Consider the following 15,915-nt stretch of genomic DNA (forward strand, 5'->3'; position numbering starts at 1 on the left):
TTTTTTTTTCTCTAAATGAAAGTATTTGTTTTCTTTTTGTCTCCTTCCATTGCCTCTGATTGTCTCGTTCATATTTCTGTGAGGATCAMGTGCCACTCATCAGCACAAAATAACATTTCAAAGAGGAAAGTAAAGACCACATAGGGAGGTTCCCACTGAATTTATATTTTTCGTCATATTTTTTTCATCTTCACATCTCTTAGAGACATGGTTTAACTCTGGACTTGATCTTAAAGGTCTTTTCCAAGAATTCTGTGATTCTTTTTGCTTGGCTTGTGTTTGTTGTTGTGTTCACAAAACCACAAAATTCATCGTCCTCTGATTAATGTCTCACCTCTAACAATCCTTATTTTCTGACAATACCTTCCCATCCTTTCAAAGGCTGAAATACTGAATTTAAAAATTCCTTTTTCCCCTTTTCAGGTATTTCTTACAGAATTCTCTCTACCACATAAACCTATGATGCTTGATTAGTTCTTTCACATAATTTCCCCTTTTTTTTTGCTTTGCATTAAATTACCTAAACATCTCTATTTACTACCCAGACAAATATCAGTTGTCCTTATCTCAAAGGTTAAAATGTTGGGTTGCCCTACTACCCAATAAATTTAAAAAAAAAGACAGACCCCAAAAACTGACCTCATAATGAATCTCCCTTTCCAACCTTTTGTAATTTGGATTCTATTCCAGTTCTAAATAATTGAGATTTAAAAAAAAAAATCAAAAATATTGATTTAAGGTGGCTTTGAAAATACCTGAAAGCCTACAGATGGCTGACACTGCTACTGAAGATATCARATTTTTACTCCTGGTTCTGCAGAATGTTCCATCCTCCAGGATTTTGGGATCCCTCTCGAGTTTTCAGTGATAACTTAGGGGRAAAAAAACCTCAAAACACACTGTTGGATATAAAATTACAGAATATACATCCTTCCCTGAAGCATCTGGTCACTGTCAGAATTATCCCATTAAACAGCCATGCCAATGTCTACCTTATATTTCAATTACTCTTGGTTGGAGTCAACAAGAACAAAAATGAAATAGAAGAAAAAAAATCTCCAATTCTGCCCAAAAGATTGAGTTCTGAAGAAAAGGATKTTATAATCCTCCAGTCCTTGCCTGCAGACTTTTTCCATTAGGTATAAATCTGTACCAACACTGTCTGTTGAGTGATGGGTCTAAGTTGATAAGCTACTAAGAAAAGCTTATAATAGCATTTAGTTAAATATTTTCTATACTGTTTAACTTAAAMCCCTTCTACATTGGAGGCGTAACCTTTCATCCCATTTAACTCATGAAATGCAAAGAGGAGGCTTATTCGGTGCATCAAGAATTTTCAACACAGAACAAGAGATTTTGTAAGGAAAATTGGGAGGAGTGGCTGCAAAGAGCTTTCCCTATCTTGGTTTAGCTGCTGTACTAAATTAAACGCTACTGAAGATCTCACCCGGTGCTTGACTGTGGAAATGAGAGCTGCTCTTTCCCAGGTTCTTGCAGCCTGCTCTGAGGAGGGGACTTTACCGATGACCGCAGAGTTTCCTTTTTAAAAATTATTCGATGATCTTGAGGAATAAGATTGAAARAACCTCATTTAACCGGCACGGATTTGAAAGTGTTTTGTATTCTAACAGGAATCCCGATTCCATTTTCCACCCTGAAGGGAAAAGCAGGACAATCAGAGTATTGCACTCCTACGTGCAGCGCTTTGCTTTGGGATTATCCTCATTGTTTGAATACAAAAAAAATCCCGTTATAAAAATGCTGCKATATCGAGTTAATGTCATTAATCCTACACCACGGATCTCCGGATGTCTCCCGTTCAGGTGGCGCCTTCCCTCCACGCACACAAAGGTAGAACAACAAAGCCTTGTGYGCGCCGGGGCAGCGGCCTCGGGGCAGCATGTGGGTGTGGGAAGCGGCGAGCGGCGGCGGCCGCGGGGCGCTCGGGCCGGGRAAGGCGCTGGGCTGCGGCTGCAATCGGTGCGTTGCCCCTTTAATTGTGTCCCCAGCCCTCGGGCGTCTCTGTCCAACGCCCACGTCAGCAAATACCTTTTGTTTCTCTCCCGTTCGGGCTCGCAGGGCTCGGGGCTGCGGGAGCAGCGGCGCGTCGCCTCCAGGCACGGCGAGCCCCGAGGCGGGGCCGGGGACCCCGCAGCCACCGCCCGCTCCCCCCGGCTCGGCGGCCGCCGCCCGCAGCACCCCGCCGGTGAGTGGCGGCTCCCGCACGCCGGTAGGCCGGGCAGGGCGCTGGGTTTGGGGCGGAAAGGGCCCGGCAGGCAACCCGCTCGAGAGGAGCGGAGAGGAAGGCGCGGGGCTCCGCAGTGTCCGCGGGCCTCCCGGTGCCTCCCGGTGCCACCCGGTGCCAAGCGGGGCCAACGGAGCCGCTCGGTGCCGCTCGGTGCCGCTCGGTGCCGGGGCTGCCGCGTCCCCGGCGGGCGCCATTTGCAGCCCCGGGCGCGGACACAAAGGGGCTGAGCGGGGCGGGCGGCGGCGAGAGGGGGCGGCGGGGGCGCTGCCGGCCGGGTGGGCGCGGGCGGCGGGACGGGAGCGGGTCTAGAGCGGGACCGGCTCGGGCAACAACGGGCGCCGGGCAGCGGGCGGGGGCACCGGGGGTTCTGGAGGAGGGGARYCGCGKCTCSGTTCCYGCGGGCGGCACGCCCGGCCCGGGGCGGTCCGTGCGGGCGGAGGGAAGCGCTCAGCCGGCCCGGGCTACGGGCGCTGCGGTCCCCGCGGCGGGAGCGGGACCGGGAGGCGCCTCCGCGCTGGCGGAACGGCTCCGGCGCCGTCGGGCGTACCGGGCTGCCGGGGAGCGAGCGGCCAATTCGGCCGGGCGGGCGGGTGAGTGACGGTAGCCGTGGCCAATGCCGGGGGGCCCGGGCCGGGAGGGTGGCGGCCCCGGGGCGCTGCCGCCGCATTCGAGCGGCTCCGAAGCGCCGGGGCAGAGGCTGCGCCCATCGCGGACCCGCGTCAGCCGCGGCTCTGCCCACGGCGGGAGGGCCAAGTTCTCTTGCTCAGTCTGAGAACCATCATGGCTCAGTCGATATAATTTCCGTTCTTTTGGGATACGGTGTAATCCCGCTGGGACATCTTTTCATCTCTTTTGGAGTTGTTAAGTTTCTTCTCTCTTGTTATGCAGGGTAGCGGCCGCAGGGAGATTGGAGATATGTTGGGAATGTGATGCCGTTTTTTAAAATGAGGGCTCATCTCTTTAAATTATGATTCAGCATCGTTGATTTAGATTGTCATGATGATGTTCTTTCCTTTACAGCAAACCTTCCTCTTATCCCCTGCCTGGAATGGAGATTTCTTCCCACCAGTCTCACCTCCTGGAGCAGCTGAACGAACAGCGGAAGCAGGACTTGTTCTGTGACTGCAACATCCTGGTGGAGGGAAAGGTTTTCAAAGCCCATCGCAATGTGCTGTTYGCCAGCAGYGGCTACTTCAAAATGCTCCTTTCGCAGAGCTCGAAGGAGACGAGTCAGCCRACAATAGCCACGTTTGAGGTCTTCTCTCCAGAGACGTTCATGGTTATCCTGGACTTTGTGTATTCAGGGATATTGTCTTTAACGGGTCAGAATGTTATCGAAGTCATGTCAGCTGCCAGCTATCTGCAGATGACAGATATTCTCAATGTCTGCAAGACCTTCATTAAGTCCTCRCTGGATATTAATGAAAAGGAAAAGGATCATTACCTCAGCCTCTCCGCCAAAAGCGCAAGCATTGAACCCGCCCGGCCGACTCTTTATCGGTCCAGAAGGAAAGCAAAGAGCAACCCCCGGCGTTCCTGCTCAGTCCCGGATGAAAAGCCTAATGGGAATGAAAACTCCTGGAGCAGTTACAGCAGCTACCTGTCCTCACAGGGGATCCTGCAGCAGGCAGAGACGCAGCTGTCCAAGAGAGGCAGGAAACAGGGYTCCACGAGGAAGCGCCGCAAGCACCTGGGGCTGTCCCAGAGCCGGGAGCCGGGAGGGTGCAAATCGGACAGAGCRGAGCGAGCTGGAGCCTCAGATTCCAGTCACATCTCCCGGGGGGAAGAGGAGGCWGAGTTTGATGCTGAGAACGACGTGGATCAGGATGATTATGGATATCACGGAGCAGAGGCTGTGTCCAAGAGGTGGTCAGTCGCTCAGCTAGAACAAGAACTTTCCAGAACTCCTGAGTTAATGGAGTTAAAGGCAGAAGAACTGTACACCTCCATGCCCACAATTTTAGGGGTGATGAGTAGTTGGAATGAAGGTAAACAATAGAAACAATYTGGAAAAGTTTGGTTTTATTTAGGATTCAGATATTGTTTTGGAGAGAATTGGTATGGCTGTATGGACACCAGAAAGGTGCCTAGAATTAGAGGTGATTTTATCTGCTCAATTTTAGTGCTACACTAATGAGAGACTTTGCAGCCAGAACAGGGCRTGGGAATTAGAATGGGAGAGTGTGACCCAGGTATTTTGTAAAGATAAATCAAAAAAAACCTGCCTGATTATTTGGGCCCAAGTGGAGTTTAABGAAGCCTCAAGGGCTGTAATTAACTTGGGGACCTGAAGGACTGAATTTCTCCATTACCTGGCAGTAACAGAGGTGTTCAACCTCAATCCCATCCAAGTCCTTCACATGAGAGGTGCTGGTGTTGCTGGAATGGTGCATTTTGGGGTCCAACCAGCCCAAACTTCATTGGCCACACTATATAAACTCCTGATGGACTGACAGCATCTGCCTGAGAAGGTGGAATAAAGTTGATAGGTTCATTCTCATGTGCATTCCTTTGGGAATGAACATATCTCTATATTTTATATATATAAAAATAATATTCTGAGGGCATCCTTACATATCACACAGAGATTATCARTATCCGAGCTCAGAACTATTGGCTGCTGCAAGAGTCAGATATGACAATAAATATAAATATCCACATATTTATCATCATCTGTATGTCTAAAAATTATCAGTAAGAAACGCTACAAGTAGTTAATTAACATGTTAAATAAGAATAAAAATACAAGCTTTGGGGGGGATATATATATATATATTAAAAAAATTGGAAGTATTTATATCCCCCAAAGCCTGTATTTTATGTATCATTGTATACTTATATATAATATAATATAAACTTATATAAGTATCCAAATATCCCAGATATTTGGGGATTTTTCCTATTAAATATCCACATATTTACGATCATCTGTATGTGTAAAAATTATCAGTAAGAAACGCTACAAGTGGTTAATTAGCATGTTAAATAAGAATAAAAATACAAGCTTTGGGGGGATGTAAGTGTACATATATATAAAAAATATGAAATATATCTATATCCCCCAAAGCCAGTATTTTATGTTATGTACCCCAAAGCCAGTATTTTATGTTATGTATCAATATATACTGATATATAATATATAAGTATCCAAATATCCCAAATATTTGGGGATTTTTCCTATGTAAAGGACACTGGAACYKKWKYSTWYWTYMAKSYSWRWMRYGCTGAAAGTGCATCAATCCAGGCTCTGTTTGTGCCCTGTCCCTGCCAGGTGACCTGCCCCGGATGCGATTCAAGTGCCCGTTCTGCACCCACACGGTGAAGCGCCGCGCTGACCTGAAGCGTCACCTGCGCTGCCACACGGGGGAGCGGCCCTACCCCTGCGAGGCGTGCGGGAAGAGGTTCACCCGCCTGGAGCACCTCCGGAACCACTTCCAAACGGTAGGAAAACCCACCGGGCTTCACCGGGGGCAGCTCTGTGGGCATTTCCACCTCCAAAAACAGAAAAGCAGCACGTCAGCTTGTGTTATTCATTCTTTTGTATGTATTCAATTGTATTTAAAATTTCATTTCTGAGCATGATTGAGCGCATTTTCGCTGTCTAAAAAAAAAAGGATGAAGGCTGACTTTGGCAATTTTAAATCCCTTCAGATACACCAAGCTGGCAAACTGATTTGCAGGAAGTGCAAGCGGCACGTCACGGAGCTCACGGGCTGCGTGGTTCAGCAAGGGACACGACGCTACAGACTGTGCCACAAGTGCTTGGCAGAAGCCAATTTTGACAGCATCCCCGAGGATTTYGATGTATCTGAACATTCTCCTGTCYCCTCCACGGGAAACAAACGGCCCAAATGGGCTTTGGAGGAGGAGCAGAAATCAGATGAAGAGACAATGGAGGAGGAACCCTATAATTTGGTTGTCCGACACAATAATGATGATATTCCAGAGGAGGYAGAGGAAAAGGTGAAGCCAAATCTTAGGTAGATCTGTTTGTGTTTTTGTTATTGTTGTGTTYCAGATTCAATGACTCATGTCCTACCAACTAATGCTGGTTTTTCAATAAAACAAAGTATTGCTTAAATTCTGTTCTGAGAGGCAAAATTTGGACGAAAGCAAGTTGTTTTGTACTTGYAGACGTGGAACAGTGTAATTGCTTTTAAATGTCATCCAGAAAGCACTGAGAATCATAAAATAGCCTGAGTTGGAAGGGACCCACAAGGAAACATGGAAGTCCAACTGCTCACTTATTATCTGGAAACTATTTAGGAGCATTGGTTTATRTTTTATCAAAGACTTTCTCAGAGCTCCTGAAAGTGTGAACCAATTTACAGTTCTGCAAAGGTTCTGYACTGTCAGATTTTTAAAAAACAAATATTGCTAATTTGCTTTTGAAAAACTCTTACTGAAGTGAGCAGCTGAGAAATGTGAAAACACTTTTTTTTTGTGGCATTGTAATTAACTTGTACATACACCTCAGAAACTTCCTAAGAAAGGAGTGAAGGAAACAAATTGAATTCTTCCTGTTGAAGAACCTATTTACCAGACCTTTGTTTTCTCACTGAATTTACAGCTTCTTATAGTAAAGCATGATTTAGGAATTCCCACAGCCAGAGTAGAGTAGGTGACCAGAGCATCTGTAGTGCACTTGGGTAGTATGAATTTGCCTTTTTCTTTTTTTTTTTTTTTTTTTTTTTTTTTTTTTATTTTTATAGAAAGATACACCAACGTGGTTCTGAAGAAAATAAAAGTACAATCACTGGAAGTACCGTTGTCAGGTTTTTTCCATTTTTTTTTTCAGGACTGATGCAAGGTTTGCTTAAACCCCTGCCTACCTTACCCAGGAATAAAGAGGCCAAGTCCCTTGAACTTCAGTAGCACATTTGTGACTTTAGATRATGGAGCTACTTTAGAAAGGCTTTCCTGCTTGTATAACTTTAGGGTGCTTGACAGCACAAAAATATTTTTATAAGCACAATTTCCCTCAGAGGTTAAGCAACCTTTGTAGTTYTGGAGTCTCTTTAGTTATAATATTTTTTTCCCCAGCCATTTGGATCAGAGAACCAGCACTTGGTGAGAAACTGAAAATGCTCAGTACTAAAATGATTAAAGAAAAAAAAAAAGCTCAAGGAGTGCACAGAAGAAACCTTCTGCCTGAGAGCWGAGAATGGCATTCCCAGCGGGTACTCCTGATAAAGAGCCACTGTTTGGTCTCATGTCTCATTTGATGCTGTGTTTCCTTTCCCGTCAGCAGCATCTGTAGCCTGAGGTTACTGCCAAGAAAGCAGAAATTCCCCACAGAGAATTTGAGAAGAGCCATATTGATCCACATCCAGGTTCTGTCTCCAACAGATGCCATTAAACTCGGGAAAAGTCAGAACGGGGCAAGCCTCTGTAATAATTCCCTAATGCTCTCTGCAGCTCTGGCATTTTTCAGTTTTCCTTGAGATTTGTACATTTATCAACCACAAATGCAGGTCTTTTCTAGGTACTTCACTACTCTAACTTTAAATTTTGTGTGTCGAAAGGATCCTTTGGTACCCCCAGAAGGTTTTTGTTTTAATACCCCACTTTTGGGTATTTAACTGTCTCAGTGGGCTCCTGTAAAGCCCTGGGAGAGCAGCACTGTGAGCTGAAACCTGCCACTGCCACAGCTGTGCAAATGGAACAAGGMGAATTTAAGGCCTGTTTTAAAGTAYGTACTTAATAAATACTGGGGAAAAAAAACAGATGAATAACACTTACTTAGTTAATTCCAAATGTTTTCCTATCAATCTCCTGTCAGCATTTCGAAAAAGTAAAGCACTTCAGTGTGTTACCATAGCCTGTGACTGATCTTGGGGCATCTCTGCATTTGTCTGCAAAGTTAAATTTTAACTACATAGATTTCTCACGTTTTAGAGAGCTGAGATAAAGCAAGGTTTCTATCAGCCCTTACAAACACCTCCTCACAGCTCCTCAGCCCCCTGTGCCCATCTGCCCACAGCTCCAAGCCCCTTGCTCTGCTCCCCACAGCCTCCTTGTGTCTGTGCCCACCTCCAGTGCCCCAGCACTGCCCCTCATCCACAGCCCCTCGGTCAGTGCCCATCTCCCCAAAACCTCTGACCTTCAATTCCTTGCCCACCCACCTCAGCCCCAGCTCAGGCCCTCAGTCAGTGACCATCTCCCCATAGCTCAGGATCTTCAGCACCTTGAACAAGAGCCCCAGCACTGACCCTCAGCTCCTTGCTTACTCCGCAAACTCCCAACCCAGCCTCTTGCCCACCTCTATTCAGCCTCAGCTCTGCCCCCTCAGCCCCTCACTCACTCCCCTCAGCCCCAGCTCTGCCCCCTCAGCTCCTCACTCACCTCAACCCCAGATCTGTCCTCACAACTCCTCACTCACTTCCCCTCAGCCCCAGATGTCCTCACAACCCCTCTCACCTCCTCAGCCCCAGCTCTGCCTCCTCAGCCCCAGCTCTGCCTCCTCAGCCTCAGCTCTGCCCCCTCAGCCCCTCAGTCCCAGCTCTGCTTCCTCAGCCCCTCACTCACCTCCTCAGCCCCAACTCTGCCCCCTCAGCCCCTCATTCACCTCCCCTCAGCCCCAGCTCTATCTCCTCATCCCCTCATTCACCTCCTCAGCCCCTCACTCACCTCCTCAGCCCCAGCTCTGCCCCTCACTCACCTCCCCTCAGCTCTGTCCCCTCAGCCCCAGCTCTGCCCTCACAACCCCTCGCCCCTCAGCCCCACTCACCTCCCCTCAGCCCTAGCTCTGCCCTCACAATCCCTCACCCCTCAGCCCCACTCAGTTCCCCTCAGCCCCACTCACCTCCCCTCAGCCCTAGCTCTGCCCTCACAATCCCTCACCCCTCAGCCCCACTCAGTTCCCCTCAGCCGCAGATCTGTCCTCACAATCCCTCTCCCCTCAGCCCCAGCTCTGCCCTCACAACCCCTCTCCCATCTCCCCTCASGCGGAGAACAAAACCCAACACCAACTCGACGCCCGATTGGCTGATCCCCAGTCACGTGATCCCAGCCAGCCAATGAGATTCCAGCGCGGTTGCTGAGGGGCCGCAATGGCGACTGTGCCCTCAGTGCCTTTAGGGCTCTGCCTCAGGAGGAGAAAAGCCAGGCTGTGAAAATCACATTTATTTTATACCATTAAATTGGTGTGTTGCAATTCTTACTGATAATAAAAAGTCTGCTCACCTAAAAAAGCACAAGTGTAATTCATTTGAATTTGCCCGTCAAAATGAATGTAATTCATTCACTGAATTTGCCCATCAAAATCACTCACAAGTCCATTAATTCTTCCAGTCCAAGTTTTATTTCAGCATTGAGGCTTGTTTAAAAAATAAGGGGGGAGGGGTTTACCCCTCAGTCTTTACAACATAGAAATAAAACCAGAACTATTTAAGATGGTTTTTATAGGATGAGATGCCACCTCCAGAATGAGGCACTTGGAGCGTTTACGGTAACGGAGCAGGCCAGGCCTGTGCTCACATTTAAATTAAATCAAAACAGCAGGTAACACACATTTGCCATTCCGTGATTTAAAACAAAACACATTTTTGATTATTTTTGATTCATTTCAATTCASTGAAGTCCATAATCCTTTGACATTAAAGGACAGTCTGTATTGTCCTTTGTAAAAGACAATGAGGCCGATCCAGATCATCTATTTTAAAAAAAAAGACTCAATTTTCACAAAATAAAGTTGGGAGTGAATCCAGGGAGAACTCGGGACATCTTTTTCCATCCCCTTCCACCACAGCAGCAAAGCTGCCAACTTTTCACAGCRTTCAAAGGTGATAAGAGGATTCCATGCTCACATGCTTTAGGATTTCACGTGGCCATTTATTTACAGCAATTCARCACCACCTGCTGGCACGATTTCTTTTTAAAGCAGTTCCAAAGATGTGGTGGTTTGTTTGCTTGCTTAATTGCTATCATTTTTGTAGGTGTCTAATTTTAAAACACTCCSRWTTTTTTTTCCACATTACATCTGAGCCACTGAAGCTATTTTGGATTTATGTAATATGGAGGAGGGATGTTAGCTCAGAATTAGAACATAAAATATGCAAATGAAATCAATCTAGATGAACATTATCTCCTGCCACCCTGCAAAAAGGGAGTATTTTAGTTWCCAGCTCCACCAATTTCTGTATTTCATGCAGCCCTTAGCACATTTATCAACCTTAAAAGCTGCGTGCCAGCATTCCTGGGAGATTTCCAACCTGTACAAACCTCTCCTCCATATCCCCCAAAACCCTAATTCACTCTTCCTATTCTCTGTCTCATTCCCTGCAATGACTCCCTTCAATTTCTGATTTTGGCTGACCAATTCTTCAGTTTTTTTTCTCAGGTATCAGAGTTTCAGGRGGCTTTTGCCAGATGATGACCAACATCCACTCAACCACGCTCTTCTTGCTTTAAATATCAATAATGACAAAGACTTCTGGCTTTTCATCCTCACAGATCTGCATTGCTGAGTAAGTTAYGGCTTTCACCTCTGTGCCCTAGAAAAGAGACACAAAACATAGATTTTTCTAAATTTTATCCTTTTTACCAGCTCATAATCCCCGAGTTTTATCCCTTTCCTCAAATGCTCTCCACTTTTTACTCCCCAAAAAGATATCACTGAATTTGTTCTAATGAATTAGGAAGTTGGCCAAGCCAAATAGTGAAAAAGGGAACTTTCCCTTTATTTTATTGCCTCTTCATCTCACAAATTCCTCCTCTTACCTCTGACAGACCATCAACATTTATTATGCCAAAAATGACACAGTTAAAGACATCAGGTTTTTGCTTCTTAGCAATTCTTTTGGGGGAAAAGAAAGGAAGAAAAAAGCAAAAACTAACTAAGCAAAAGGCTGCACCAATAGTGTGAAACCCAAAATTCTGAATAYAGATTGGCTTTCTGTGTTTTCAGGATCACAAAAAGGAAGGCAATTGTTGAGTTGTGCTGATGCTGAGGAAATGTCATGCTCAGATCAACAGTTTTAGGAACACAATCACAAAAACCATGCAGAAAGTGAGATTTTGAGTTCAGTGGTATCATTCAGCCCCATTTATATTTTGATCTCTGATTTAAAGGACACCACAACTCCCCTCCTAAAATGGAAAAGCTGGACAGAGGAATCACTGCCTACCTGTGGRTGTTTGCCTAAAGAGAACTCTTCTCCCCACCTGTAAAGGGAAAAAAATAAAAGAGAGATGGTTGTAATTTGGGTAATATTTACCAAATATTATAATTAGCTTCAGTGATGAGCATAGAAGAGTGAGATTTTCATTTACAGCCCCAAAGGAAGCAAGGAAAGTCCACAATCCATTTTGAGACGATGGTTTAAGCTCACCCAATTGATCTTATTTTGAACTGCATTCGGTCGATGTGAAGCACTTTCACTTCCTGCAGAGCAAATGGGAGGAGAAATGTGTCAGTCAGTCACACCTTTTACCTTCAGGCAGAAATTCCCAGTAAATTCCCATTTTTTACAAATGTTTTTCCAATGTTTAGACACYTTCCACCAGCACAAGTTGCCCCAAGCCTTGTCCAACTGGCCTTGTATTTTTTTTACTTTTTTTTTCTTAAATTGCATTCAGAGCTGGAATTACAGGGAACAGCCTCATCCTACAAAAGCAAAAAGCTGAAAACCAGAACATCTTACCCTGGGTATAAAGAACTCATCAGCACTGAATTTATACAGCCACTCATCCAGGAAATGGAAGAGAAGAGACAACATGTCATGCCCTGTGGGGTTGAAGCAGAGATGTCAGCTGATTGTCACAGCAAAAAAAAAATAAAGCATCTCAGATAAACAGGAAATTCAGATTAGTGATGCTTCATTAGATTTTAAATAACAGCAGTAAGACTAGGTGTAAAAATTCAGATTTTTGGTACCTTGGGTACTTTTTTCTCTTTCATAAATCTGCATTTAAGAAGTCCAGTTCTCACCTTCTGCCTGCACCTCCACTGTATCCACAGGTTCTACAGTCCCTGTATCTGTCATGTAGCCAAACATGGCCATCACACACTGCTCAAAGGCTTCTTCCAACGTGTCTCCCCAGGCATGGAGCCTAAAAACATCATAGAATATAATTATATTACATATATAATATTGGATGATAACAAAATATAATATATTGGAATATAATATTGGATGATAACAAAAAGAAACTGCTCCAAAGTAACATCCAGGTGAGTAATCAGAACGTGGGAATTAAGAGGAGGTAAATTAACAAAAACCACCTTGTTTTTTCTAGAAAAAGGATATTGTGAGAAGAGTTTCTTGGRAGGATATGGAAAAGAAATGTTTTGCCAGGCACCAAGAAATTAATTCCTAATATGGCTGATTGGTGTCTATAAATGTAAGCCACACAGAAGAAATTTCATTTAAAAGGAGGAGATTAAAAGGAGATTTCAAAAGACATTTCCAAATAGCACAGAGATTTAGTCAGAAGCACCATACACCAGAAAAGTAACCAAACATTATTCTGTGGTCTCCAAAAGCAAAACTGACCATCAGAGCACCCAGTGAGGGACATTTCATAGCTACACAAAGGTGTTACATCTACAAACAGTTCTTGGCTGTTCCCCCAGGCTTAAAGCAAAGTGTAAGAAATAATCCATTTGTCACACTGAGAAATCCCAGCTGCCCACACTTACTGCACGTCTGCYGTGTGATCCAAATCTGAGGGGAAGCAAAAGGAAAAGGAATGATGTCACCAAAATTATTTATAACRGGAGGATTAAAAAAATAATAACATWGAGATCTGATTTTCTGACCAAAAAACTCTTTGCATTCATCTGCAGATGTGGTAAATCTATTTTGCAGTGTGWTAGAAAAATTTAGCACAGGTGGAATTTTGAATTATTCGTGCCAAGCAGTGAAATAAACCCTGTTTAATGTGATTATGTCAGTGTTGGGTTTGGCTGTTGTAACCCAACAGGCTTCCACAAGTTAACTGCAATAAAAAGAAACTTTAACCAGGAGGAAAGAGCTCACRCTGAACTGAAAATTATTCATGCAGAGGATGAGATTTGCAAATATTACCAGCTCAGTGAGGAACKCTACCTGTCCACACCCAAAAGCAGCCATTATGCCAAGAGAAGAAATAAAAATATAGGATGTAATATAAAAYAGAAGGCAAACTTTACTCATGAAGCATGACTGACACCCCAACATGTATCCAGTTTAACATGAGCATCATTTCTATTTATTCAGAGCAACGAAAGAAATGCAAAATTACAGCAGAACTAAGTTGGGATGTGAAATAAATGCCAGACCATGATCACTTCAACTGAAAAACCGTTCTGGTGCTGTTTAGAGAGATCACACACTATGAAAGGATTCTCAACAACGGTCTCTAAAGCAAACAAATTCCTCTGGATGTAAAAGAAGGATAAAAACTCTTCCAGTTATGGAAGCAGCATGGCTGTGGTGCTATGTCACYGTAATTCTGCACTTCTATCAAATCAAGATCTGAACTGGTCCTAAAAATATAAATTCTAACTGAGGTACAGACACTGCTGGCATGGAAAACAGGCAGGGAATGGTCCCCTGCCWTAAACTGGCCCTTGGGCTACCACCCACATCCTCAGAGGAGACATTCCAGGGCTGGGGAAAGGCTGAGATAATGATCTTTAAGTGGAGCATGTCGGAGTGAAAACATCACTCCAGCACACTTTTGAATGTCTACCTACGTGAGAGGTAGAAAAATGGGCAGCTTCACTAAGAAATGGCTTGGAAAGGGAAAGTTTTCAAGGGAAGATTTGAGTAATTTATTTTCATGGTTATTTTTTTAGTACTCATGACAAGAAAAGCACGCTGAAGAAAATTGATGTATTTCCTGTTGTCTTATCCTCACAACTGCACTGCCACACATCCAAATATTAAAAAATATTAAAAAAATATTAAAAATATAAAATATAAAAATTATTAAAAATATAAAAAAAATATAAAAAATATTTAAAAAATTAAGAAATATTAAAAATACTCACATTCGTATTTCTTACAGAGAGGGGGGTACTTGGCTTTCACAGCCTTCTGCTCCTCGGTCAGGTTGTAATCCCTCTCCTCGGCTGCCATGGCTCAGGGTTCCTCAGGAATTCTCACTTCCTGGTGCTGAGGAACATCCAGGGCTGCTCCCTCCCTTCCTGCTGCAGGGCAAACACGGCCACGGAGCGATTCAACCTGCTGGAAAACAGAGAGAATTCCTCTTGAGTGCTAAATTCATTTCATTTCGGTTGTTTGGTGTCAAACCAGGGAGATGGGGAAGTTGGGAGTTCAGTCCCACACCCATGAACTGATGTGTGTTCAGCAAAGGGAAAAAAAAACCCCATTCCTTATGGAAATTGTGGACTTTGGCCTTTTCTGGGCAGAATCGTGGTTTTTCTTCCTCGTTGTGTACACTGAGCATTCCATTCATTCACAATAAATACAGCACTGATGGAAACAGCTGTAAAGAGAATTAAACACCCAAGTTTTGGGTTAAATTCAAATTAATTTTTTTGACGGTGCTCAGCCCTACTGTACATCACATACCTGAAGTGGCACTGCCCTCAAAACCCACTGATATGACCTTAAATAAGATTTTTCTTCAGAAAACAAAAATAAAAGTATTTTTCTGTTAGGATAAGATTACATTTAAACCAAGTAAAAAAAAGGGTCTCCCGTGTTCATTTTCTGGCAGATTTTTTTAATAAACAAACAAAAAATTCCCCAAAGAACTGTATCAACCCCTCATTTAATGGTCAAATTCTCACGCCTGATCTGCTGTTTTCCTGTTCATTCATAAATCCAACAGGCACAAACCGATGAACTCGATTAACTTCAGCCTAATTAATTTTCCTCTCCACATTCCCAGACATAACCATTCTTTGATATTTTTGTGCATTTTAAGATTCATCCCCAGCTGATCCCAACACTTTCCCAAATAATGCAAATAATTTAAGAGATATCCCATAACTTTTTACCCAAGAGTTGGTTTTTACTCCAAGGCTTAGAAACATGATATAGGGTTTCTAATTTCTAATTTCAGGTAAATATCGAGGTGTGTTGCAAAGAAAAGTCTGAAATTGAGAAGTCGGGGCATCTCTTGAGGAATAAACCCAGATATTGATTTAGTATTTTATATTAAACCTGTTAAGCCTCAGCTGTGGAGTCAGGTCCCAGGTTGCCCTCAGCAGCCGACCAGAACCAGCAAATATTACGTCTCTAAAACTCACCGCTGCACTGAATTGTGGAAAAAGGGAATATATTCGTGATTAYAGAGAATTAATAACACGCAAAGAATACCCGATGGTATCAGGGCGGCCCTGGAAGGAGGCCTCGGCCCACACACGCACCGGTCCGCTCCAGTCCCGCCCCGACACGCTCTGCCCACGGCTGTRGTGACCGGAGGGAGCCACGATTCTTCCTAATCAGGGACCGGGAGCGAGGACCGGGAACCGGGACCGGACCCCAAACGCGCCTCCCCTCACGGCGGGGGCGCGGCCCCTTTAAGAGCGCGCTGAGGGCGCTCCGGAAAATGGCGGCTCCCAGGGGGAGCCAYGCCACGTGACCGCCGCGCGCGCTCCCGTCCCCGCCCCCTTGCCCTCCGCCGATTGGCCGGCTCCTCCCGGCGGCGGGCGCTGATTGGCCGGCGTTGGCGCGCGAAGGGGTGCGCGGCGCCGGGAGCCGCACGCAGCG

At 44.9% G+C, this 15,915-nt stretch overlaps 2 protein-coding genes across 6 annotated transcripts; one reads left to right on the forward strand and one right to left on the reverse strand.

Annotated features, from left to right (window-relative positions):
* The first annotated feature begins 2,146 nt into the window (after positions 1-2,146).
* On the forward strand, positions 2,147-6,948 carry LOC130585645 (zinc finger and BTB domain-containing protein 8A-like). Of its 2 annotated transcripts, none has more exons than XM_057386234.1 (4): positions 2,147-2,206; positions 3,269-4,236; positions 5,520-5,689; positions 5,900-6,948. In XM_057386234.1, exons 2-4 carry the CDS (start codon positions 3,297-3,299, stop codon positions 6,230-6,232), a joined length of 1,443 nt encoding a protein of 480 aa, XP_057242217.1. In that variant the 5' UTR covers positions 2,147-2,206; positions 3,269-3,296; the 3' UTR covers positions 6,233-6,948. The 2 variants fall into 2 exon arrangements, with proteins under 2 accessions (XP_057242217.1, XP_057242216.1); XM_057386233.1 differs by lacking the exon at positions 2,147-2,206 and adding an exon at positions 2,781-2,838.
* Positions 6,949-9,338: 2,390 nt separating this feature from the next.
* ZBTB8OS (zinc finger and BTB domain containing 8 opposite strand) lies at positions 9,339-15,795 on the reverse strand. 4 transcript variants are annotated; one of them, XM_057386225.1, is made up of 8 exons: positions 15,573-15,795; positions 14,226-14,418; positions 12,891-12,915; positions 12,180-12,301; positions 11,893-11,975; positions 11,581-11,633; positions 11,377-11,413; positions 9,339-10,743 (listed from the first exon to the last, which is right to left on the reverse strand). In XM_057386225.1, exons 2-8 carry the CDS (start codon positions 14,311-14,313, stop codon positions 10,657-10,659), a joined length of 495 nt encoding a protein of 164 aa, XP_057242208.1. In that variant the 5' UTR covers positions 14,314-14,418; positions 15,573-15,795; the 3' UTR covers positions 9,339-10,656. The 4 variants fall into 4 exon arrangements, with proteins under 4 accessions (XP_057242208.1, XP_057242205.1, XP_057242207.1 ...); XM_057386222.1 differs by having other exon boundaries at positions 14,226-14,421; XM_057386224.1 differs by having other exon boundaries at positions 14,226-14,421; positions 15,523-15,795.
* Positions 15,796-15,915: the final 120 nt, after the last annotated feature.

This window comes from Malurus melanocephalus, unplaced genomic scaffold, assembly GCF_030028575.1.
Source record: "Malurus melanocephalus ecotype Western Australia unplaced genomic scaffold, MMel_1.1 scaffold_938, whole genome shotgun sequence".
Lineage (NCBI taxonomy): Eukaryota > Metazoa > Chordata > Aves > Passeriformes > Maluridae > Malurus > Malurus melanocephalus.